The sequence below is a fragment of the Macaca fascicularis genome, chromosome 1 (assembly GCF_037993035.2).
Source record: "Macaca fascicularis isolate 582-1 chromosome 1, T2T-MFA8v1.1".
Classification (NCBI taxonomy): Eukaryota; Metazoa; Chordata; class Mammalia; order Primates; family Cercopithecidae; genus Macaca; species Macaca fascicularis.
The window spans coordinates 100,641,664-100,667,152 of NC_088375.1; the positions used below are offsets into that span (position 1 = coordinate 100,641,664).

The 25,489-nt window shown below is 50.8% G+C and overlaps 1 protein-coding gene across 5 annotated transcripts in view; it reads right to left on the reverse strand.

The window, feature by feature from the left end:
* Window positions 1-18,257, reverse strand: part of VANGL2 (VANGL planar cell polarity protein 2) — a 28,108-nt gene extending 9,851 nt beyond the window's left edge. Inside the window, exons 1-4 of one of the 5 annotated variants that reach the window (XM_015454860.3) lie at window positions 17,974-18,257; window positions 16,760-16,843; window positions 3,058-3,318; window positions 2,786-2,906 (exon numbers count right to left, since the gene is read on the reverse strand). In XM_015454860.3, coding sequence (XP_015310346.1) covers window positions 2,786-2,906; window positions 3,058-3,128 — 192 coding nt within the window. In that variant the 5' untranslated portion in view covers window positions 3,129-3,318; window positions 16,760-16,843; window positions 17,974-18,257. Of the gene's footprint in view, window positions 1-2,785; window positions 2,907-3,057; window positions 3,319-10,253; window positions 10,637-16,759; window positions 16,844-17,563; window positions 17,661-17,973 lie in introns of those variants that run through there. The other 4 variants (XM_015454857.3, XM_005541254.4, XM_065543580.2 and 1 more) reach the window with 4 other exon arrangements.
* Window positions 18,258-25,489: the final 7,232 nt, after the last annotated feature.

Genomic DNA, 25,489 nt, shown 5'->3' on the forward strand with positions numbered 1-25,489 from the left:
ACAATAAGGAGGAAAGGGTAAGAAGAGGAAGAGGAGATGAACAGGAGAAAGGGTGAGGGGAGAGGAGGCAGAGAGGAACACATGGGAAAGGAGAAGGCAGAAAGAAGAGAGGGTAATCAACAAATACGCAACCATCAAAGTATTTACTGAGCTCCACTGTGTGTCCAAGTCTGGCCTCTGCAGATGGCCAAGTCCAAGACCCGAGCCCTCGGGGAGCTGGACACTGGTCAGTGAGAGAGGAAAAAACCACACATGCGGCAATGACCCTCAGAGCAGACAGCACAGGACAAATACTGAAGGAGCTGCTCAGGCAGTGACTGGGATCCGAGGGCAAACTCGCCAAGCAAAGCAGGCAGGTGGGACCTGAGCTGATCCTTGGGGGAGGGGAGCTCCCAGGAAGATGTTCCCAATCCCAGATGCACACATTAGAACACTTAATGGAGGTCGGAAAATAATACTAATTACTGGGGAATACGATCTGCTTGTGAACCTTTTCAAAAAAAAAAAAAAAACTCCCCAGATGATTGTAGTGGTCATCCAAGATTGAGAATCGCTGAACTAAATGATCTCTAAGGGCTGGATGGCTACTCAAAATGTGATCTGTGGACCAGCAGTGTGGACATCACCTGGGAGCTGGTTAGAAAGGCGGAACCTCAGGCCCACCACACGTTTACTGAACCAGAATCTGCATTTTAACAAGATCCACATGAATCACTCAAACATTAACATTAATTCTGGAAGTCCTGCTGAACACAGTGGCTCATGCCTGTAATCCCAGCACTTTGGGAGGCCAAGGTGGGCGGATGACCTGAGGTCAGGAGTTTGAGACCAGGCTGACTAACATGGAGAAACCCTGTCTCTACTAAAAATTAAAAAAAAAAAAAAAATTAGCCGGGCATTGTGGCACGTGCCTGTGGCTACTCGGGAGGCTGATGTGGGAGAATCGCTTGAACCCAGGAAGCGGAGGTTGCAGTGAGCCAAGATCGCACCATTGCACTCCAGCCTGGGCAACAAGAGCGAAACTCCATCTCAAAAAAAAAAAAAAAAAAAAAATTATGGAAGTCCTATCTAAGTTCTTTCCAGCATGCCATGATTTCAGCAGAAGCTAGAGGAGAAGCCTCCAGGGCAGGAATGGCATGAACTGAGGCACCCAAGGGCTATGAGAGCAGAGGATCCATGTGCAGAAGCACAGCAAGGTGCAACCAGGAAGGTGAGGCAGAGAACAGCCAGGTGGGGCTTGTGCAGGCCATGCTGCAGTGCTGGGCTAGGCAATAAGCACCTATTATCCAGGCATGGAGAGCCACTGAAGGTTTCCAACTAAGGGAGTAACCTGACCAAAGCAGCACAGAGAAGAAGAGAAGACTCCAGGGGTAAAGGGGTGAAGGTGCGAAGGACACTGTGCAGACTCAAGGCCACCCTGGGTCTCTGGGTCTCTGGTCTGCAAGGCCACCTCTGCTGGGCCATCTAAATGCCTATCCCTAGAGGCAAGAAGGTGGCCAGGATGAGGTCCCCAGGTGCCCCTCTAAGTGTGGTCTGCTCAAGCTGTTTCTCTGCAGTGGCTGGAGGTCATCCCACAGAGGAGTCCCAAGACCACCAGCCACCTTCAGCACCCACAGCCTTCACTCCTGAGACAGCCTGGGGATATGGAATCACATCCTGACACTTAGAAGTTTCAGATTACAGGATGAAGGTAGCCGGACAGCACCAGTGATTAGGGAGGCTGAGGAACCTCCTCTCCACAGGATGGGGAACGAGTCTGATGTGAAGATAGAAAGCGGATGCACTGACTGCTTTCAGCTCAAGGCCCTGGGTCTGTTCCCTGCCCTCTGACCCCCAGACATACTGCCCACCCCCTCCAAGGACCAATGGCTTGGGATCTCCTCCCCAACAGCAGGAGAGCTGGTCGTGCCTCAGGGTCACTTCAAGAACTCAGGAGACCAGGCCCCAGGGAGAAGGGATTGGCAGAGAGGGAAAAAGAACATTTCCTTCAGGTATTGACCTGCTCCCAAGGCCCAGGAATTCCCAATGTCAGTCACAAGGATTTCTTCTGAGGAAAAAGGAGCTGGGAATCTCCAGCCCCCAGAGATGCTCCCAAGAGGAATGAGTCTTGGGCAACCTCAGTGTTACCTCGAATCCTGCCTCTGCCCTATTCCAGGACTGTGTTCTGTCCACTGTCCTCCCTACCAGGTGAGCACAGCGGGCAACAGAGGTTAGAATAGAAAACCTGCTCCCCCCTGTCCTGGAGAACTCTCTCCGGGGGTCTCTGCTCCATCCCTCAGCCTCACTTCTTCTCCCTCAGGCTTTCTTCATCTACTCTTCCCATACTCCTTTCCCAAGACCTAGGTGACGCCATTCTATAGGCTGACACCAGAGGGCACAGAGCGCCCACACCTTGAGGCTCCAGGAAAACTCAGCTTTGCTCACACACACCCCAGGCCCAGCCACCACCACCGCCCTCCTGCTCCAGACTCCCAGCGGGCCTGACCGGCTGGCAGCAGCTGCAGAGGAGCTGGGCAATTCCCATCACACAGCCCAGGTCACCCCCCCACGCCTCTGGAGATAAGGAAGGAGAGGCTGCTGCTTCCAGAGGGATCTCTATACTGAAATTCCTGAAGGTCCTACCTTAAGATACTGAGCCAACCTAAGTATAACACAAGACACGCTCCCCAATCTGGCAGCTGTCTGAGACCAGGTTTCCAAGCCCTCCCCCAGTCTGTGGAGCCTCCAGCCCCTCAGGAGCAGTCTGAAAATGCCCAGTCTGGGCCACCACATCCCCGGTGCTCACCCGCTCATCCCCTCGTGTGGACTCATTGTCCAGCAGGGGCTCCCCGGGAGCCTGGATTGTCACCGACTTGTCCCCTCGGCTCCCATCTCGACTCTTAGAGCGGTGTCGGTCCCGGCGGTCCCTGCGGCAGGAAGCCAGAAGAGGCACAGAAAGTCCAGCAGTGGACCAGGGTCTTCTCGGCAGCCACTCTATCCCACCACCCCTGCACGTGCCCACCTCTTAACAGCCCCCAACCCTCCCTCCGCCACACGTCACCCCACATGCCTGCCCACCTGTGCTTGCGGGAGCTGCGGGAGTGGCCCGACTTGTAGGAATAGCCCGAGTACTGGGACTCGGTGTCCATGGCGTCTGAACGCCGCGCCTTATAGCGCTCCAGGGCCGCAGGCTGGGGCCTCTTGGGGGGCCCCACAGCCACCTCCTTCAGCACCGGCTTCTTCAGGCCAAGAGGCACCTTCAGGAAGTCAACTGTCACCCTGAGGGACTCTATTTTGCTGGACGGGTGGGCTTGTCTCAGAGAAAATCCAGCGACGCTCCTGGTGAGAGGAAGAAGCTGGTTAGAGGCGGCTTGAGCTCTCTATGGGGTCAGAGCAGAGGAAGACCATCCACACACAATAGCCACAGAAGGCTCAAATGAGCCCAGCCATGGCCTGAGAATATCTCCACCCAGGTTCCTGCTGTCCACTGGGCCCAGTTCCTCCTACCCTCCTCTAGAAAGAGCCCTGCCAGGCTGTGCCACGGACTCAGGCCTGGGGGAAGATGGCTAGCAAAGGCTCCCAGGGCAGGAAGGCTCACCCAGAATGACCTAACCACAAGCCCTCTGAAAGGGAGGAGCAGGGCATTGCTTCCCTATTCTCAGCCAGGAAAACTGAGGCATGAAGAGGGCAGGTTCTGGCCAAGCCAACAGGCTGAACCAATGGACACCTCAGAGAGCAGAAAGGAGCTGGCTTCTGTCCAGGGGCTACCCCAGGCATCTCCTCCACATGCTACACCTCCTCCCCTCACTCATACTGTCTGAGTGTGCCCACAGCGGGCTGCTTCCCTTGGTACCATCTCCCCAGCATCTACTTCAAACACACCCAGGGTTACTGGTAAGATCAGGTGTGGCAGCTTCGTATGCACACCCCCAGGTGAGGGTGAGGGGTGGAAACTATGGATAATATGGTGGGGGTGGGAGGAGAAGACAAGTTTCTACTTGCCTAAAGTTCTGAAATAGGCAAGGCACAAGTTTATCTGCCTACTTATAGGCTTATCTTTCAACCATACTTCACCTTCTGATTCTGCAGAGGAGGATGACCTCTCCTCTCTCTAATCCCTACCCAAATCCTGCTCATTCTTCAGAGCCCAGCCCCACCCCCTCATAGGAGCCCCCACATACTCTAGCACCCAATGTTATCTTCCCTGCTGACCCTGACTCCCCTAACAGTCATCATCATCCACTGAGCACTTACTTCCTATCTTCAGTCATTGACGCATCAAATCTTGTTTGAGCACCTTCTATGAACATGTATTCTGCTAGGTGTAAAGTAGTATAACAAACCCTGAGTTTACAGTCTAGCAGGGAAGAGGGCACACCAAACAAGTAAGCAGATAAGTATAAATGACCGATTGCAGGTCGTTTATACTTATGGATGGAAGGGCGGAACAGGAAACTATGAGAGACACCACATGGGGCAAGGGCTACTTTAAACTTAGCGGTTCTAGAAAGTCTGAAAAAAATGACATCTCAGCACAGGCCTGAAGAAGAAACAGGAATTAACCAAGCAAAGGAGCAGAGGAATCACATGTGTGAAGGCCAAAGGCAGGAAAGAGTTTGTTGTATTTAAAGAACCAACAAAGGCCAGTGGGGCCAGAGTTGAGGAAGAGAGTGGGCGGCAGAAGGTGGCATTGCAGAGACTGCCAGGCACCAGGTGAAGAGCATGAACTTTATTTTATTCTAAGGCCACAGGAAAACTTCGAAGGATTTTAGCTATGCAGATATGGATTGAAAAGAGGGAAAAGTAGAAACAGGGAGATCAGTAAGGAGGTGACTGCAGTAGTACAGGCTTGCTAAGGGTAGAACCACAGAAGAGTGAGTAACCGTCAAATCAACAGGACCTAATGAGCGGGACAGGAGTGTCAAGAATCCCCAGCCTGAGCAAGTGAGCAGATGGTAGCACCATCAGTAGGGTAGGGAAGACTGGGGAGGAAGCAGCCTTGTGAGGGAAGACAATTAGTTCAGCTTCTAGCCTGCTAAGTTAGTGGCCATGAGACAGTAGGCAGCCAGGTATCAGAGGAGCCAGACTTGGAGGACAGTCCGAGCTGGAGGTACTGAGGGTGTGAAAAGCTATGGGGATAGATGGAATCACCTAGGGAGAGGACTACATAAGGACATAAAGGACCCCGACATGTACACATGTCTAGAGGAAAAGCAGCAAATGGGATGAGAAGGCCAGACAAGGAGAGGAGCCAGAAGAGTGGGGTCTCAAGGCAGCCAGAAATTTAAGAGTGTTTTGAGGTGGCAATTAAGTCAACCAGGTCAAATGCTGCTGAGAGGCTGATTATGTTAAAAACTAAAATGGGGCCAGGCGGGGTGGCTCACACCTTAATCCTAGTGCTTTAGGAGGCCAAGGTGGGTGGATCCCGAGGTCAGGAGTTCAAGACCAGCCTGGCCAAGATGGTGAAACCCCATCTGTACTAAAACTATAAAAATTAGCTAGGCGTGGTGGCAGGCGCCTGTAATCCCAGCTACTCGGGAGGCTGAGGCAGAGAATTGCTTGAACCTGGGAGGCGGGAGTTGCAGTGAGCCGAGATCATGCCACTACACGCCAGCCTGGGCGACAGAACGAGACTCTGTCTCAAAAAAAAAAAAAAAAAAGACTAAAATGGATAAATGGATTTGCTGTGTATAGTTACCTTTACTCCGACTACTCTAAACCATCAGTAATTTGAGAATAAACAATATGATTGATACATATTTATATCAATCTCCCCTCCCATGGGCGCAGAGCAAGGAACTGATACCAACCTAGTAAATGAACATAGTCATGCCTCGCTTAACCACAGGGATACTTTCTGAGAAATGTGTCATTAGGCAGCTGCATCCTGGGAACATCAGAGAACGTACCTACACAAACCTTGCGTTTTTGTAGTATAGCCTACTACACACATAGGCCTTATGGTATAGTCTATTGCTCCCAGGCTACAAACCTGTGCAGCATGTTACTGTACTGAACACTGTAGCCAACTGTAACACAATGGTATGTACTTGTGTATCTAAACATAGAAAAAGTACAGTAAAAGTACAATAGTATAATTTTATGGGACCACCATCATATATGTAGTCCATCGTTGACCAAAACATCCATGACTGTACACCTCTCTGGCTCTCAGGAAAACTATAATGACTGTAGGGAGATGAATGTGAAATCTATTCATTCATCCTCTTAACAGAGCTCTATAGACGCAATCCTCCATAGGATTAGTTATATTTGTCAGTATCCCCATGTCAAAGCATGTGTGTGATAAGGACACACTTACAGGACAGAGACATAATACCTTAACCCAACCTTAAGACTTTCCAAAAACCTTTGCAGCAAAAATGACCCTTATTTATCCACTTACCTGAAAAATATATGTTGGGCTCATCTACCCACTCTCCTGAGGACCCATTCTACTGGCCTATCCCTCCATATAGTTTAGACATCTCACCTGCATTTCTCTTGTGGTTCCAGCCTATTCTTTCTAGTCTTCCTCATAAAAACTGAATTTTGCCAGGAGGCTCAAAGATAATAAGTGGGTCACAGAGTGACATGGGGGTAGAAAAGGGGGTGGAGAAGTAAACAACTGCCATGGACTAGAGTCCAGACACACACACTAGATCCCAGGCTGTCCATCTCCTCATCCTCCTGTATACCCACCATCTGCCAAAGCCAACAGCCAGAAGAGCCAGGGATGTGCACTCAAAGATCTGAGTTTAAAACCTAACTCTTCCACTGACTAGCTGTGTGACCATGTGCAAGTTACTTAACATCTCTGTGCCTGTAGCCTGGTAAGCTCATTAGTAAAATAGGGAAGATAATGATGCCTTTTTCATGGGGTAGCCGTAAGGATCACGAGGGTGAAAGAAGTGCTTTTATAAATGGCTCAGCTAGTAATTAGTTAAGCAATTAACAAGTTTTAGCTCCAGGATCACTCATACTCCAATCCCCAGACACTTCCTCTGAGACTAGAGAAAGAGGTGGTATAAATAAATCCTGCTGTTAGTACAACTAAATAAAGAAGTCACACACACACACACACACACACCCCAACCAGAACCACCACTTCAAACACACCCAGGAGGTAAACTGATGCCATTGCATTTCCCCTCCAGATAAATTTCAAACCAGACAAGGATGCCAGTCCCCTCCCATCCTTTTGTTCTGAGCTGCCCAGCCTAGTGCCCCCTATCTTCCTCCCCTGCTACTTACTAAAGACTCAACATGAATCCTGCTCCCCTGGCCTGCCAACCCAAGTCAGGGAGCCCAAAAAGCACCAAAACACGCTTCTCTCCTCCCTACCAAACACAGGCACCAAAAATGAACCCGACTTCTGAGACCCTTGCCTGCTGTGTCTTCAAGTACCCCAGGGAACTAATCCAAGCACTGCTGCTGGGGGGCCTGGGAGGAGGGAGGAGAGGGGAGTAAAGAGAAGGGCAGAAGTTCCCCTTATTTAATCAGTCTCAGGAATCAGGGGTTTGGAGGGTCTCCCGGGTGGGCAGCGTTCCCAGGGAAGAGATGGGGGGAGGGGATCACTGGATGAGATCAACAAGTGGAAATGTCAAAAGGGATGACGAGACGGGGAGGGAAGTCCGGACTCGGTGCAGGACAGGGAGCTGCCCTAGTCTGGGGAAGGGGGAAGCTGTAGAAAAGGAATGTGCCCCACTGCCTTTCACCTTGCCTCCCACTTCCCAAGACACAAACACACACACTCAGTCCCCTGCTCAAACCAACCATGGATTATCTGGGGTTAAAAAGAGGCCAGGGAGGAGAGAGGGAGAGAAGAGAGAGCCTGTTACAAAAAGGAGACCCTTCTCCCCTCCAAAGGCCTTTCAGAAATAAAATTAATGGAATGTGCCTCAGTATCATCCCAAGGGGATTGGGGGGAGCTCGGCGGGGGGGAATGTGGGGGCTTTTGTCCCGGCTGCCCAGCTTCTCCCACATTGATCACCATGGCAACAAAAGCCCCCTGTTGCCTAGGTGATGGCAGCCGGGTCCTGGAACCCATACCCAGCATCCAAAGGGAGGGAGGTTATAGAGGTGGGGGCGATAGGGACAGAGGAGGAGAGAATGGGGTTTCTCCTCTGGCGGCCCCAGCTTTTGTCTGAGCTCTGGGATCAGGTTTCTTCAGGAAACAATTGGAGGCCTCTGGAAAAAATACACTCAGAACCTGGCAACAGGAAGAGGGAGCAGGGCCCTAGAGTAGTGTGTATGTGGATGTGTGTGGGTGTGGGGGTCTGTGTGTGTATAAGGGAGGTGGGTGTTGGCCAAAACACAGACCAGGGCGGACCAACCCTTTCCCATTTCCCACTCAAAGGAGGCAGCTTAAGTGGGCAAGGCGTTGAACACAAACACCAGCACCCCCATGCGTGGCGCGTGCTGAGGACCGATGACCAGACGCAGGCAGCTGCAGGCGCCACCTCCTGCCACTGCTCTAGCCCGGGCCCACCCCGCAGCCCAGTCCCAGCTACTTTAGGCCTGGGGTGGGGTAATGAGACAGAGCATAGATGAAGATGGGGCTGGGAGAAAGAGCTGTGGAAACCAGGGTGATTCTCGTGAAGAAAAGGGGGGCGGGGACAGAGCACAAACATGCACCTAAAAAGGGCACCTATTTTTCCTCATCACCAAGGACAGGGCTGGAAGCACCTAGCCAGCCGAGCTGCAGAGGGTGCTTGGGTTTGATTTTTAAAAGACTTCCAGCCAGGTGGGAAGACGATGGGAAAGGGGACAAGAAGCCTCAAGTTCTCCTCAGACAGGAGCAGAGATCTCTGATAGGACCATTTTCCTCTCCACAGTCAGGGACTAAAGAAGGGTGGTTCTGCCTGAACACAGGGAAATGGGCGTGATTACTGCTTCAGACCCTGCCTGAAGAGTCGTCTGTGGGCCCCTGCCCACTAAAGGTCTCCGATTCCTACACAGGGGCCTGGGTCTTCCTGCATATGCCCTGCACCCCTTTCCCACTGCAGCCCATGGGCAGGGGTATACATGTGGGCACCCCCTAGCTGCCTGGCTCCCTAATCATCACCAACCGTAGTGCCAAGGACCAAGGATATCAATATAAGTTCCACTCAAAGTGCTGGATGCCCACCTTCAGCCGTGGAGATGGCAGGAACTAAGCTGAGAGTCCAACCTCCCAACTCACGATCCCAGGAGCTAGCTCTCTGTGCAGTCAGGCACCTCACCAACGCCTAAGGCCAGTGCAAGGCACAGCAGAGACTCGAGATACAGCTGTCCCACTTCACAGCCTTGCTTGGTTTTCCTCCTTGTCACACTCCTCCCCTGAGTTTCACAGATGTGCTTAACCCAGGCAGAGCTGTCAGGCCCTGGTAGGGGGCTGAAGTTGATGGGTGTGGGTTGAAAATGCAGATACCCAACATGGCTTCCACAGAGGAGAGGAAGGTACCCGAACCTCTGACTATGCCCACATCACTCCCTGACACCCCTTTCCTTTTCCCTTTCCCCTTCAGGAGGACACAGCTGGCTGAATCACCCTCTTCTCAACAGTTTCCAGCACCAAGCTGAAAGGGGCCTACTTCTCTCTCTGGGTGCCACTACTCCCTCATGGCCACTACTTCTACAGCAGCCCATTTCCGGCCTCCTCTGATTGTTGGAAAATCGTACTAACACTGACTTTGAGGGGTGCTCTCTTGGAGTGAGACCAGGTTTCTCCATGAGACTGCTCTGGACGCTGCTTCCTTGAGTAGACACAACTGCAAGAGGGCCACGACAGGAGAGGATTTGCTGACTCCATTCTGCCCCCTCTTCTCACCAGGGACAAAGAAACAGAGACTAGACAGGCCTCAGCTAAGACAGCCAGAACCAAAGAGCCTCTATCCCCAAAAGGGGTGGTTCCTGCACCCATCCTTCTACCACTTCTAAGAACCGTGATGTTCCTTCATCCCCACCCAGCCTTGGGCCGTGGGCAAGCCACCCATCCGGAGATGCTAGGCTTTGCTATCACCAAAACGACTAAGGTACAGCGTAGGCAAGGAACAGCTCCAGTCCTGGACCACAAATAGGGTGGAGATTTTGTCCCGACCCGCATTCCTAAACCCTGAAAAAGGCTGTCCGTGGATGACAGTGCTGCCCAGGAGGCCAGAGAGAACAGCTGGATCTTGGTGGGCTGAGGGGTGGGAAGGGCAGAGCAGGGAGCCCAGGAACTGGCACCAGGTGCCCCACCCCCGCCCTGTTAACCAGGCATTCTCCCAGGACAGCCCCAGACATGAGCTCACCATCCTCATAGCCCCAGGGTGGGGGCAGGATCCTTCTCCTCACTGGGCTGAGTGGCAGAGGAGGGGTGGGATCCTGGCCGTGCTTGGGTCATCCAGGCATCTAGGCTTCCAGAGCAGCTTCTCACCAGCAGACCGCAGTGCAGGGTGCACCACAGGAGAAGGGCCCACAGACTAGGCTCTTGGCCGGGATACCTGAGCTTGCATTCTAATTCAAAAGCAGTTGGGGAAGGCAGAGCCAAGCCCCTCTCCACCTGCTTCCTTAATTTCCCTCAGTCTAAGGCCGGGGGTGAGGCTGGGGACCTCTAAATCCATAGAACACACCGAAACACCTGCCCCCCACACACATACACCCACACTCTGTTGCCCCTCTGAAACCTGGACTCACTCCTGCCTGCTCCACCCAGCTCCACCCACCCTCGCTAGGCAGGTTCTGTAAAGACCTGCTCTGCTGTGTCTCCAGCACCCCCACCCCCATCCCAGCTCCCAGAGGTACCTGCCCCCCAACACAGCACACAAAAGCACACACGTATGTACATACATGTCCCATAGCACCCCATGCCCTAGCCTTCCCCAGACCCATTCCCAGTCAGTCTCGCAGAGAACACTGGGGGTGGAAAGGCTGCAGGAGAAAAGGTGAGTAATCCCCCTGGCATCTGTCCCAGGTGGGGGCCGGTGAGAAGACGGGACACTAAGCTGGTGGGAAGGTAACCAGGGCTTCTGGATTCTCCATTTAATTTTTACCAATGGGCAGGCGCCACAATTTCCACCACCAGGATTTGAGCTGCTTCCTCCCTTGACCTAGGCAGAGAACTGGCCCCTACCTGCCCACCAGGTGAGCTGTGGAAGAACCAAGAAGGAAAACAGGCAGCTTGAGGTGTCTTCAGGGAGAGGGTGGACAATGGGAGGTGGGTGAGCTGTGCTGACCCATAAGCCAGCTTCCTGTGCACTCCAAAAACAAATGCCCCCTCTTCATAGCCTGCTGCTCAAGGTAGGCCGCAACTGTCCCTGGCCCCAAAAGACCTTCAAAACCTACTCACCCAGCCCCTGCCCTGGGGTGCAAAGACGTAAAAAGCAGCTAGTTGGGAAGGGGAAGTTAGCCAACTTTGGGCTTGCTGTGGATGGGGGGAGTTGAGCTGTGAGGATGGAGTGCGGGGGAAGAACACATGGGGACGCTTTCAGGAAAGGCTGAATTGTAGGAAGGCAGTAGAGTGTGAGATACAGTGTGACTGGGGGTGAGGGTGGCAGAGCTGGGTATCCCCATCCTGAGAACCTCCTGTTGCGTCAGCCCAGAGCCTTGGATCTGGCAACTTGGCTAGTTCTTATCTAGAAAACCAGAGACAGCTGAAAGGCCCAAGTACCAGCCAGCCTCCACCATCTTGACTACCCCCCTACCTAAGATTCTCACTCTTTGCTGAAAATTCTCATCTCCCCCATCCCTTATATCTACCATCTCCATTCCTGAAGTAAAGCAGGTGACAAAATGCATGTTTTGTTCACAGTCTGTTGTTTTTTAAGTGACTGCATTCACACCTCGGGCTCAGCACCTGTTCCTATCTAAACCCTACTTGCCCTAAAAATCCAGACCCCCTAGGCCAGGCGCAGTGGCTCATCCCAGCACTTTGGGAGGCGGAGGCAGGTAGATCACCTGAGCTCAGGAGTTCGAGACCAGCCTGACAAACATGGTGAAATCCCACCTCTACTAAAAATACAAAATTAGCTGGGCATGGTGGCACATGCCTGTAATCCCAGCTACTTGGGAGGCTGAGGCAGGAGAATCACTTGAACCAGGGAGGCAAAGGTTGTAGTGAGCCGAGATCATACCATTGCACTACAGCCTAGGCAACGAGCTCTGTCTCAAAAAACTAAATAAATAAATAACAGAACCCCCTCCCCAGACCCACAAACAAACACACCCTCTGTCTCTGACCAGGCTGAGGGAGCCAAGAACACTCTGGTGAAAACAGGGGTCTGAAGGACATTGTTAGGGGCTGTGAAAAAACCCTATAGACAATAAGGACCAGGCTCCTCCCAATCACAAACAAGATCCCATGGGCCATGGTGGCCAGAACCTACAGTCACTCCCTTCCCTCAACCACTCTGCAAAATCGTGGCCCAGCAAGGAGAGGTTTCTGCAGAAATGCCAGCCCCACCTCAGGTTTATGACACCAAGGTGCTCCTCCTGGAGACGAGATCGTTCTCTGACTCCCACCCTCAAGGGTAGGCTTCTCTGCTCCTCAGGCTGACGGTGGACTCATGTTTGCTTTTCAGAAAACGGGGGAATTACTCAAGTGCAAGATTAAAGGCAATAATGAGCAATCAGACCTAACTGGAATGACAGTCGGGGAAGGTGAAGAAACTTTGGGAAAAAGGAAGAGCACTGACGTCAGACCTGGCAGAGTCTTTTACGAGCTATGTAATCTCAGGTGAGTCGCTCCTCTTTTCCAAACCTCAGTTTCCTTATCTATAAAATGGGAATAATAGTGCCTACTTCAGAAGGTTAAGAGTTTTCAGCAAAATAATGCATACAGAATATTACAGATTCTGGCACACAATAGATGCTTTAAAAAATGTTAGTTCCCACCTTTTCTCCTTTAGTGGGTCCACAGCCAATCCCCTCCACTTCCTGCTCCCATAACCTCACTGTAAGGAGAAACACCCCAGAATAAGATGGAACCACCTTTAGGTGCAGCGTTGGCCCTGTTCTAAATTAGACCATATCCAGGTACTGCCTGAGAGAGCAACCAAAATGCCTCTTCCTCCTCTCTGCTTCTTTCTTCAGCGGCCCTTGCATCCCCCAACTTTCTTCCTCTCCTTCCTCCTTCCTCACTTACAGTAAGGCAGACCTGGGTTCCAATCACCTCCCACTCTCCTCTAGGCTCTATGCCCAGCTGTGTGTGGAGTGGCAGGGGAAGGGGGTCCCAAGCCTCCCACCCTAGCCAGCCCCCAGCTTCTTCCCACTCTCCCCTCTCCCTGCCCCACCCTGATTACTAGGATATGCTCAGCTCTGCTGATTCCAAGCCTGCTTCTCCCAAACCAGTTCCCAGCTGTTATGTCTGTAATTACCAACCTTGCCAGGGGCATCTGACAAAGCACAGCAAAACTTCATTTCCAAAGGGCCCCACCATAAAGGGCCTCTGCCTCCTATTCTGTACCAAGCAGGGTAGAGACAAGGAAAGCAAAAATTCTCCCTGGCCTACCACAGTTCTAGCCAGATCACAACAGAGAAGGTGAGAGAGGGCTGCCCAAGCCACATCACCAAGAGACAGGATAAAGAAGGGGAGGGCCGCCGTAGGCTAGAGTGTGAGTAGGACTTACTCCCAGGCTTTCCTTCACCTCTGCTGACAAAATCTCATCATGCACAGGGTTACCCATCTTTGGAAGGTAAAAGGGGAAATTTCAGGTCAATTCAGAGAGAGGGGAAGCTGATGCCAAGTGAACAGGGAGATGGCTCCCCACAAGGATGAGGGTTGATGCATACAGTTTCCTGCCCAGGAAAGAGGAGGAAAGAGCAAGTCTTAAAAGTCCCATCCCTAGCCCAGAGCCTAAGAAGAGGCAATAATACCCTAGCCTCTCTTCTCCCTTAATACCTCCAACTCTACCAACCCCATAGGACAAGCAGGAAAGGGATGATAACTTTGTTTTCTAGACAGAGAAACTGAGGCCAAATCCCTACTTCATACTTCAAGGTGCAGGACTACCAAACACCCTGTGTGCCTTCTTGCTCACACTGAGCCTCCACCAGCAGTGCCCTCCTCAGACCCTTCCTGTTGGCCTAACTCATTCTTTAACCAGCTAAAGTCTATCCACACAAGGGAATAATATTCAGCTATAAAAGGGAATGAAGTACTAATACATGCTGCATGCTACCATGTGAATTAACCTGGAAAACATTATGCTAAGCGAAGGAAGCCAGATTCAAAAGGTCACGCATTCTATCATTCCATGTGTATGAAATATCCAGAATAGGTACATCCATAGAGACAGGATGCAAATTGGTGGCTGCCAGGGGCTGGGGTAAGGGGAAATGGGGACAACTGCATAATGGGTATGGGTTTTCTTTCAGGATGGTGCAAATGTTTGGGGACTAGACAGAGGTGGTTGTTGCACAGCACTGTGAATGTACTAAATGCCACTATTCACTTTAAAGTGGTTTATTTCCTATTATGTGAATTTCACCTTAATTTTTTTTTAATCCAGCTAAGGGGGCATCTCCTCCAGGAACCTTCCCTGGCACCTCACCCCAGGGCCAAGCACTCTTCCTCTATGCTCCAGTGGCCTCCTGAACACACATCCACACAGCACTCACTGGGCTGCAGTGAATCAACATGTTTTCGCATGTCTCCCCTGGGAAACATCTTATTAGCCCCTCCATCCCCTGTGCTTCACACAGCGCCTGGCAGATAGGAGAGAGTGCCTAATGTGGCCAGACAGAGGAAGATCAGAACCAAAGCCTATTTCTCCTGTCCCGACCCCGACCTCTCTCCCTTAACAATGATGATCCCTCAGAATCCAAACCATCCAGCTAACATTTACTATGTGCCAGGAACTGTGCAACGTGCTTTCTCTATTATTTCAGTTAATCCTCATAACCCTAAGAAGTAGGGCCTATTATTAATTCCAATTTACAGGTGAGGCTTCAAAAAGTTACCAGTTTTGTCTGATGTCACAGAATTAGAAAGTGGCAAAGCCAGAATTTAAAAGCAAACCAGGGAAGAAAGCCACTTGGCAGGGGACCAGGGATTCCTTGTGGAAGGGCTCAGTCTAGGCTTGGAGGATGTGCCTTAAGACACCTAAGAGGCTGGGGAAGGGGGTTTATTACTTGCCGAGATCACACCACTGTTAAGTACTAATTCCAACCAACTCTGACTCCTTTCTCTGGCCTCACAATGTGAGGAACACTTGAGGGAAGGAGAAGACTGGAATCTCTAAAACTCAGAGGGGATCAGATCTCTTCCTTTTCCCTGCCAAAGCTTCTGTTAGCCAAGTTCCCTCCCCATTAACTGGAAGGACCTGGAAACCAGATGAGCAGATAAAAGACTGTCCTGCTCTAGGGCCAGGGAAGGGGGGATATTTCCTCAGACCTAAAAGGATCAGGAGAAGAGGCAAACACACCAGAGAGGCCTGCCCCGGAAGAATTAGAGGAAGTAGAAGTCAGGAGCAAGACAATGGGTGAGGAGGGGCCAACGTGGCCACCGACTCCCAATCTGGAAGTACTTTCAGAAATGGCATTTCCTATTATCTGACCACAATTCCTCCTCTTTGGAAGAGCCCACACCAGTATAATATATCATGCATGTGATGAGTGTATACAGAGCAAACAAGGTACCCCAGAGGGCCAGGGCACACCATCTTAGATGCAAGTGCCTTGCTAGCCCTGGGAGCCCTAACTGTCAGACAGGTGTTGGGTTTGGGGCAATGATCCATTAAAAAAAAAAAAAAAGGCTTTTCCTACTCTGCCCCGTTCCTCATTCAAACATTTTGTAACTCCCACTACTCTTATCTCCAGGCCTTAGGGAGGGTAGGGAGCCCTGAGGACTAAAGAGAGAACATTCCAATTGCACATGCCCATTAGAGACTCTAACATTCCAATTGCAATTGCCCAGAGACCCTAATGGGCATGTGCAATCTCACCTCAGCTCTTAAAACTGGGTGCCGCAACCCAGCCACTGGCAGCAAAAAGAAAACTGCTAGAGTGTACAATGGAGGAAGGCTATCCTTAAGAAGGAGGTGAGCAACCCCTTCCCTATACCCCAAAAGAAAAAGGATGAGAGAGGACAGGGAGAGAAGGGAGCTGTAGCTTCTTGGTGGAAAGAGACATTCACTTCCTGGATAGTCACCGACTTCCCACCACACTATCATGACGATGAGTATGGCAGTATAGCCTGCAATGGGTGCCTGGCCCTTTCCCCACACACAGTCAGTCCCTGGCCCCACACCCACAGCTCCATCTCAATCATGCTTCACACCAGGGAAAAGGGAAACTATGTGATAAACCACACAGACTCACTTGCAAAAACTCCTGAAGAAACACCCTATGCCACCTTCTCTACCCCATGGGCAGGGAACCCAAGTTGTTCCCTACCAGGTCTCACCCTCCAGACATGCTTCCTCCTCTTGTTTCCATCCCGCACCAAAATCCCAAGACTCCTCAGGAACTTTAAGATCTTAGAGTTAGGGCAGAGTTAGAAGGCTCTGAAGCAACAAACTCTGAGACGGCTTTCCAAGAGAACTGTGGCCTGAGGCTTTTAACTAAGGCTGGGAATAGAAGAATGTAGCCTCTCCAAGCACTGGAACCCAGCCTATGATGATGGGGGAGGAAGTTCCTCTTATTCTTCTCCCTGACCCTGCCAATCTTCCAAATTCCTCTAGGACTACAACCAGACCCCTTGTTCCCTATTCCCCACAACACACGCCCTCTTCCAGAAAAACCCATCCCCCAAAAACAGGCACTTCATAAGACAACCCATTCCCTCCCACCCATAGGTCTCAGATACTTAAGGTACTACCCCTAAATCCAGGCGAGGCCATCCACGAAGTCTCAAAATCCTGCAGACAGCCTTCCTTTCCGGACTTTTGCCAGGAAAATCTGCCTGCAGAGACATAGAGGTACCCCTTACACACACTCAGAAACATACATACCAGCTAAGGCAGGCAAACACACTGATACCCATCAACACCGGTTACACACAAGAGAACACAGATTCACTCACACTTCTTCCCAGTACACAGGTGCACACGCACCTATCCACATACACTCCATTCTGCTCTTATACACCCACCTTCCTTGGTACCTACACACCTCTTTCCCGTGAAGCCCTCTCCCCATACACACACATAGACATACACGCCTTCCCCTAAGTATACATATAAACATATATCCAAACACACAGCAGATGCGTGGTCAGCCGCTCCTTGGGTGCACACACAGTCAAGCACAGAAAAACACCTACACATCCAAACCAGGGGCCCACCTGCAGGAACATGCAGCACGTCAAGGCATGCACACACACCAAAACAAAGAATCATGCACACGGATCCTCCACCAACCCTTCAAAACTCACTAACGCAGAGCCCACAGTCCCCTAAATGGGTAAATATGAGTGGGGAGAGGGATGCCAGCGTCTGTTCCCTCGGCCCGTATACACAGTCTACCGCTTCCAGCCCCATCCTCTGGCTGTACACACACCCTATCTACTCTGCCCAGCCCGCCCCACAGACTCCACTCTAAACCCTTAATGCATAGCTGCCTCCGTCCCTCCCCACGCTCCTGAGGGGTGTGTGCACCCCAAAACACCCTTGGCTTCCAATACCTCCAGACTCCGATCCTTCCACGCCTCTCCCCCCACCTCCAACACAAGCTCCCAGTCTCCGGCTTCAACCGGCTCCCCTGGGATCATTAAGGCCCCCGCCCGGGCCCAGGAAAGTCCCCGGCTCTCCAGGCCTGGGCTCCGCCCCCTCCCCCACGAGCCCCTTCTCCTCCCCAAAGTTGGGGGGGTACTCCGCTGTGCCGTGGGGAAGCGCACCGGAAGGGGGTTGCCCGGAGCCCAGCCCCCCTTCCCCCATAAGCCACCCCGCTCGCTCTGGGGTCGGGCACCCCCTGGCCCCTTGCATGATTTTCCTCCTTTTCCGTTTCTTTTTTTCTCTTTCTTTCTTTTTCTTTTTCTTTTTTTTTTTTTTTTTTTTTCAAACTTTGCCCGCGCCCCCGCGGCCCGGCACTCACCCGCCGCTGCGAACTGCCGGGTGGGCTCAGCGGGCGCCCCGCTCGGCCCGTCGCCTTTGTATCCGCAGCGCTTCGGGTCGCTCCGAACTCGGCGCTACCGGACAGGCAGCGCGGGCGATGGGGGTGTTGAGACGGGGGGTTCTTGAGTCTGGTCACCCCCTGCTCCGTCCCAGACCTCTGCCTCTTCCCCCTCAAGGCCCCGGGGGCTGGGGGCCAGGGGGGAATAGGGGGCGCTCAGGCTCCCATGGCGGGACCAAGGATCAAGGAATCAAGGATCAGGAATCAGATCGGGAGCCGGCGGCGGAGGGGGGAGGGGGCGGAGGGGGAGGGGATGAGGGTGGGGGGGTGCAGGGGGCGGGGGAGCGCGAGCTCCCGGGTGCCGCCTCCCGGCTGTTCCCGCAGCCGCCGCCCCTCCTACCGCCACATCCATTGTCTGCGGCCCCGCTCTTCCCGGAGTCGCCGCTCCCCCAGCCCTGCGCCTTCAGATGCCCGGCGGCCCTCAGCGATCCTGGGAATCCGCGGTGGGGCTGACACACGGGTCCCGAACGGTGGGCTGGAGAATGCCTCGATTCTTGGCCTTGGCCCAGCCCGCAGTCCCTCCTGGGACTGTCTTCCTCGACCCCTCCTGTCGGAGACGGAACCCCCAGATCCCCGGGGCTGGGCATATTCTCTTTAGGGCCACGGACCCGGCTGCACAAAATCCAATGGAATCTGGGACGTGGGAAGACTGAATTTTTTTCCCCCTAGGGGTGCGAGAAGGGAGGGTCATCCCTGATTTTAATTAGTGGCGAGAGACGCACGCCTCTTCCCATGCATACGGGGATTTCCCTGACACCATCACCACCATATCCCCTCCTTCCAAAAATAATTTAATTACTTGGAGTTCTAGCTGCGAGCAGCGACCGCCCCAGTCAGTCTGGGACGCTCCCTCATTAACACGTTTTTCCTCCCCTCTGGTTTGAGTGTTGGGATTAATTACAAAGGGAACCCTGCCCTGGGGAAGAAGGGGAGGAGGAGACGACGCGGGCGCCTGGGAGTTTGGATGGCGGAGGAGAGGGGGCCTTCTCCCAGGAAACCTCCAAGAGGAAAAAGGCCTTGGCCTGTTGGGTCCCCAACCCCAAGCAGGCAGACTGTGCATCCCAGGAGTTTCAGATACTTTAGAGTTGAAGGTGCCACCCAGGGATTGTAGGGTCTCACAAAATATCCTACACGTCTGAGGCATTTCTGCCTCCCAGTATGCCAAGAAATCAGTTAGGGTTCTTTTATATCTGACCCTGCAAGAGTGACCCTACACCGTAAAAGCCTGGGCTGTGGGAAGTCCATGTTCCCCTTGGAGTAAGTGAAAGCAGTATTCAATTATCATTAGTGTTATTGGCGTGCAACCCGCCACTTAGAGTAGTATCATTTCGAAAGCATCTTCACATACTTCTCCCTAAGCAGGCCAAGGCCTTTTCAATATCTCAGCCTCCTTCAGTTTCCAGTCCTGGCACCTGCTCTAACAACCCTGTGATTAAGGAATCCCAGAGAAGGAGACTCCCAGTCTCTGTTCCTCACTTGTTTCGGAATTTTTGCTCCTCCCTAATGAAAATTATTTCCTGAGACCTAATCTCACCCCTTTTGATGGTTCATTCTAACCTGTCCAAAGCTGAGGACAGAGCCAACTTTGCTGCATTGTTCAAAGATGCAGAACAGTAAAACACACTTCCTTTCTCCTTTGCCCAAACTCTGCCTTTCTTCATCCCCTCCTCCAGTAGTATGGGTAAGCAGGTGACTCAGCACCAAGACTACATGAAATATGCAGAATCATCATTTCATGTACCCAAGTCCCTGCATGCGTCCAGGCACTCATTCACTTTGTGCCTATCGTGTGCAGGCACCGGGCTGCACTAGGGCTCGTATGAGGGGGTGGCAGGAGAGCTGGGGAAGAAGGGTTAAGGGAAGTAGGGAGGACATGGGTGTCCCCAGCCTTGCCCCAAAGCACACCCCAGTGCTGGGCAGCTAGTGTGTAATTTGACAAAGAGGGCTGCCGTGGCACCGTCTGTCAGGCAGATTCAGTGTGAATTATGTTCACACGCTGCTAGCCTGTTTCTCAGACCTCAGAAGGGCCCGAAGAACTGGAAAAAGTGCTCCTGATGCCAGAATTACAGATAATTCCATAGTCTGGCCCCACTGAAAGCTTGAAAACTAAGTCAGGATGTTAACAGACGAAGCTTCCCAATTAACAGGTATCAGGCATCAGGCTAGAGTAAGTTTGGTCCCTCCTTTCTCTTCTCTGAGGGTGAGGTTGGGGGCTTTCAGTTACATCTCTGCAATGAAAACACCGGATTACAGAGTCCAACAATAAATTTTACTGGTGTAGTCTGTCCCATTCAGCAATTCTCTGTACTACCTTCTACCTTCACCCCAGGATAGAATCCCATCTGGATTTCACACATCCCCAAGTCACTGAGTAAGGAAACAGAGACCCAACTAGAAGGTCCATGTGCCCTACGGTCTAAGGGATCTAGCTTAATTCTTTAGAAGGAAGGAGAGCACTGAAATGACATTTGACTGAGATTTTCCCAAAGGGGTCAACCTACAATAACAGAGGGAGGCCAGGAGCCTGAGGGACAACAGAATGGAACAGATTGGATTTTGTACAGCTCCTGTCCTTGAGGACATAGTCCAGTTTCTTGATTTCTTCAAGCCTCAATTTCTGCTTGTATAAAAAGGATCTAATGAGATAACCGAAGGAACACCCTCCACATACCCATAGTGCCACAGTCAATTCCCAATCGAGCTTCCCGTCTCTGTTCTGTGCCTAGGACAAACACTTCTCTAGGACACTTCTTTCAGTACTCTTCCTCGGGGAAGGAGGGCCCTAGCTAAAAGCCAGGGCTCTCCATTAAAGCCCTTTCAACGCCTCACCAGCTCAGTAGGTGGAGGTGGGGCTGGCGGAGTCAGATCAGAGGCTTCCCAGGAGCCCTGGGAGTTGGACTCCCCTGGGGAAGATTCAGGGAGCTCAAGAAGTGACAGTAGACTCTCTCTGAGGGAAGGTCCAGACTATAGAGAAGCACCTACCTACTTCCTGTGTGGTTGAAGCTGTCCCTGGAGGTCAGGCCCAGACCACAGTAGCAAAAGTTAGGTTTTCTGCTCTGATGAAAAGTAGGGCCTTTTTACAATGCTGCTCAGAGAAAGGGAATCCTTGGTACCTTACTCGTAGAAGCTTCACACACTAGCAGAATGGCCATCAAAGTGTTTCCATGTGAGCAATTAGCAATTTTAACCACCTCCCAGGTACAGGTGACTGCAGTAATGTACCCACATGCAGGGCCACAATCACCGTCTACTTCCAGCCCTGCTGATGAGCCTGGGGATGAGTTGATCTCCCGGAATAGTTAGAGATCTTTCCCCAGCACCCACCTTCCCAGAAAGGCTACTCTCAATGCTCACAAAAGGATTTCCAGAGCCAGTCTATATTGTGAAATACCTGGGTTCTGAGGGTGAGGGATTTCCCCCCTCAGTTTTAGTAAAAAAAAAAAAAAAAAAAAAAAAACTGCTCACACACAAAAAAACTTAACTGGTCAAGAACTGTACTACATCATAGGCTTGTGGTGAGGTGTCTCTCATGTGAGATCCTGATCTCTAAGAAGAAGGACCACGCCTCATTCATTTCTATATCTCTGGCACATAAAATACACTAAGTTAGCATTAGCTGCCTTCCCTTCTTGCTTCCTTCTCTTTCTCCCTTCCTCATCTATGAAACCTTGATCACTCCCTATTCATCAGACCTTTATTAAGTGTGAGTTTCCTCAAATCCAATCCTATTATCGTGAATCTAAAATGTTACCTACAATTAAACCAGTGGTTGTGAACTTTGACTGCAGATTTTAATCTCCTGGGAAGCTTTGAAAACACATCAATGCCCAGGACCATCCCGGACTCATTAAACCAGAAACTTCCGAGGTGTGACCCAGCTATTGGCACTTTTTTAAGATACCTCAGTGATTCTAATGTGAGAACCACTGAATTAAACTCTTTCTGATTTCCTTCCTCCTTCTAGGGAAGAATAAACACTCTCCACCTCCCTTGCCTGGGTCTAGGCCCTGCAGGTGTGTGTTATATCCCATCCTTTCCCACCTCCATCCATTATTCCCAATCTCTCCGGTAACCAACTTCGGCCTCTTCACTGATCTTTGCTCAGCAGACATAATAAAATGAAATACCTTCCTTCACTCAGTAGTCTCCTCTTGCTTTAGCCTTCGCTTTCATTTCTTTCTCATCTAACCCTCTTAAAAAAGTAGATTATTAGGCCAGGCCTGGTGGTTCATGCCTGTAATCCTAGCACTTTGGGAGGCTAAGGCGGGTGGATCACCTGAGGTCGAGAATTCGAGACCAGCCTGACCCACATGGAGAAACCCTGTCTCTACTAAAAATACAAAATTAGCCGGGCGTGGTGGCAGGTGCCTGTAATCCCAGCTACTCGGGAGGCTGAGGCAGGATAATCGCTCGAACCTGGGAGGCGGAGATTGCGGTGAACTGAGTTCCCGCCATTGCATTCCAGCCTGGGCAAAAAGAGTGAAACTCCGTCTCAAAAAAAAAAAAAGTAGATTCTTCACTACTATCTCTCTTCCTCCCTTCACTCCTCAGCTCCTTGAACCCAAGCTACCCTTCCAATGTGTTTTCTACTCCTGACTCCAAATACTGTTACTTCCCAGAATTTAGCCTTTGGCCCCCTTACTCCCCACTCCACATGCTCTTCCAAAGCAATGTCATTCACTCCTGTGGCTTCAGTCAGTGCTCACTTATGAATGCTGCTAAATCCAGGTCTAACTTGTGAGCATAAGACTCAAATTTCCGACTTCCTACCATACATTTTCACTTGGACATTTCTTGGGTATCTTAAATGTAATAGGTTTAAAAGGAACAACATTATCTTCCTTCCACCTCTATCCCCTTGACTTATTCAGACCTTTATCTTTTCCAAACATGTCTCATTCTCTTTCAATCCATCTTCCTCCCTGTTGCCAATGCGATTTTTATGAAAGGGAAATCAGCCTGTCACTCTCTTACCTAAAACAACCCATGGCTTCCCACTGTCTACAAGATAAAATCAAAACTTTTTGGCACCATATATAAGAAACTTCAGGCCCCAACTCATTCCCCTTCTGCAGGCTTATCTCCTAGTACTCCCTGTGCATTTAAAGCCCAAACTTTCAGTACACATATATCCAAACTATAACCATCTACTCGTTGTTCTGCCAACTTGAGGCTCTACTACTTCTCTGCCTTCTCACAAAGTTCCCTTTGCCTAAAATGCCCTCCTCCTTCTTTCTGCCTGGAAAGTTCTGTTCATCCTTCAAGACTCGACTGTAGCCTCCTCTGCAACTCTTTACCAACTTTCCCAAGCAAAGCTAGATGGCCCCACACCCAGAGAACCTCCTTTGTGCTCTCAAAGCTCTGCATACCTTTGTTTTAGCATTTATGATATTGTATGGTAATTTCTTCATAATAATTGAATGGTAATTTCTCAATAATAGCATTTTAAGGTTGGAAGAGACTCTGAATTTTACAGATGAGGAAACAGGTGCAAAGTAAGTGCCTCATTGCCCAAAATCATACGGCTAATTAGTGGCAGCACCAGAACTAAACCCCAGGTCTCCTGACTTACTGTTCAGTAGTCTGTCAACTGCACCACATTAACTGAGCATGGTTTCATCTGAAATAAAGATACAGGGTAGTGACTCCTAGTGTTTTGTGGACTTTTGAGACTTTGATGAAAGCTACAAGTACTCCCCAGAAAAATGTACACATGTACACATGTACACACACAGAACTTCACATCCATCTCAGGGCATACAGGGGGGTATGTGTGGCATTGGTTGAAAGAGAGAAGAATCTAGAAGCAGCAAAACCAGTAAGAAGGCTAATTAAACAGTGTGGGGGGCAGGGTGGGGGAGGGGAGTTGAGCCTGGCTCCAAGGCTGTGGGGATAGATAAGGATAGAAAAGAAAGCTCGTTGCCAGGCACCGTGGCTCACACCTGTAATCCCAATACTTTGGGAGGCTAAGGCGGATGATCACGAGGTCAGGTGTTTGAGACCACCCGGCCAACATGGTGAAACTCCGTCTCTACTAAAAATACGAAATTAGCTGGGCATGGTGGTGCATGCCTGTAATCCTAGCTGCTTGGGAGGCTGAGGCAGGAGAATTGCTTGAACCTGGGAGGCAGAGGTTGCCGTGAGCCAAGATCACTCCATTGCACTCCAGCCTGGGCAACAGGAGCGAAACTCCATCTCAAAAAAAAAAAAAAAAAAGCTGAAATTTGGAAGATGACCTGCAGGTGGGATGAATAGGGTTGAGGAACAAAGAGGCATTTAAAATGACTCAAAATGACTATCTGGTATGTATATTAAGCAAGCTGGTGATACCATACATAAAATTAGGGGCTATTGAGAGAGCAGGTTTAAAGAGTAGATAATATGTGGGATTTGACAGATATCTCAGGTATCCGTGGGTTATCAGGGTAGGGACATCCGTAGGAAGCTGTTAATAACATAAGTACTTTCCACATCTCTCCTGCCACTCTTTTTCAGGCCACCTGAACAATCTATTATTCCCTAGCCCAAACACATGCTTTACTGCCTCCAATCCCATTGTTCATCCTATTGCCTCTATATAGAGCACCTTCCTTACACCATCGCCCATATCCAAAATATTTCTTTTTTTTTTTTTTTTTTTTTGAGACGGAGTCTCGCTCTGTCGCCCAGGCTGGAGTGCAGTGGCCGGATCTCAGCTCACTGCAAGCTCCGCCTCCCAGGTTTATGCCATTCTCCTGCCTCAGCCTCCCGAGTAGCTGGGACTACAGGCGCCCGCCACCTCGCCCGGCTAGTTTTTTGTATTTTTTAGTAGAGATGGGGTTTCACCGTGCTAGCCAGGATGGTCTCGATCTCCTGACCTCGTGATCCGCCCGTCTCGGCCTCCCAAAGTGCTGGGATTACAGGCGTGAGCCACCGCGCCCGGCCATTATTTCAAGGTTCAATTTGAATATTTTCTTAAGTCATTCCTGACATCATCAGTTTGACTTAATATCTCTCTTCTGTAAAGTCCCAAATCTTTCTTTGAATCTCTCCCACCATATTCACTATTTTGTCTTTTTTTTTTTTTTTTTTTCTTGAGACAAGGTCTTGCTCTGTTGCCCAGGCTGGAGGGCAGTGGCATGATCTCAGCTCACTGCAGCCTCAACTTCCCCAGGCTCAGGTGATCCTCCCACTTCAGTCTCCCAAGTAGTTGGGACCTGCCACAATACCCAGCTAACTTTTGTATTTTTTGGAGAGACAGGGTTTCACCACATTGCCCAGGCTGGCCTCCAACTTCTGATCTCAACAGATCAACCTGCTTTGGCCTCCCCAAGTATTAGTATTACAAGTATGAACCACCATGCTCAGCCATATTCACTATTTTGAATTTCAGTTATTTATGTTCCTGAGAAAAAGGGGCAAGAAGAAACAAAGAACAGATGGTACAAATAGATAACAA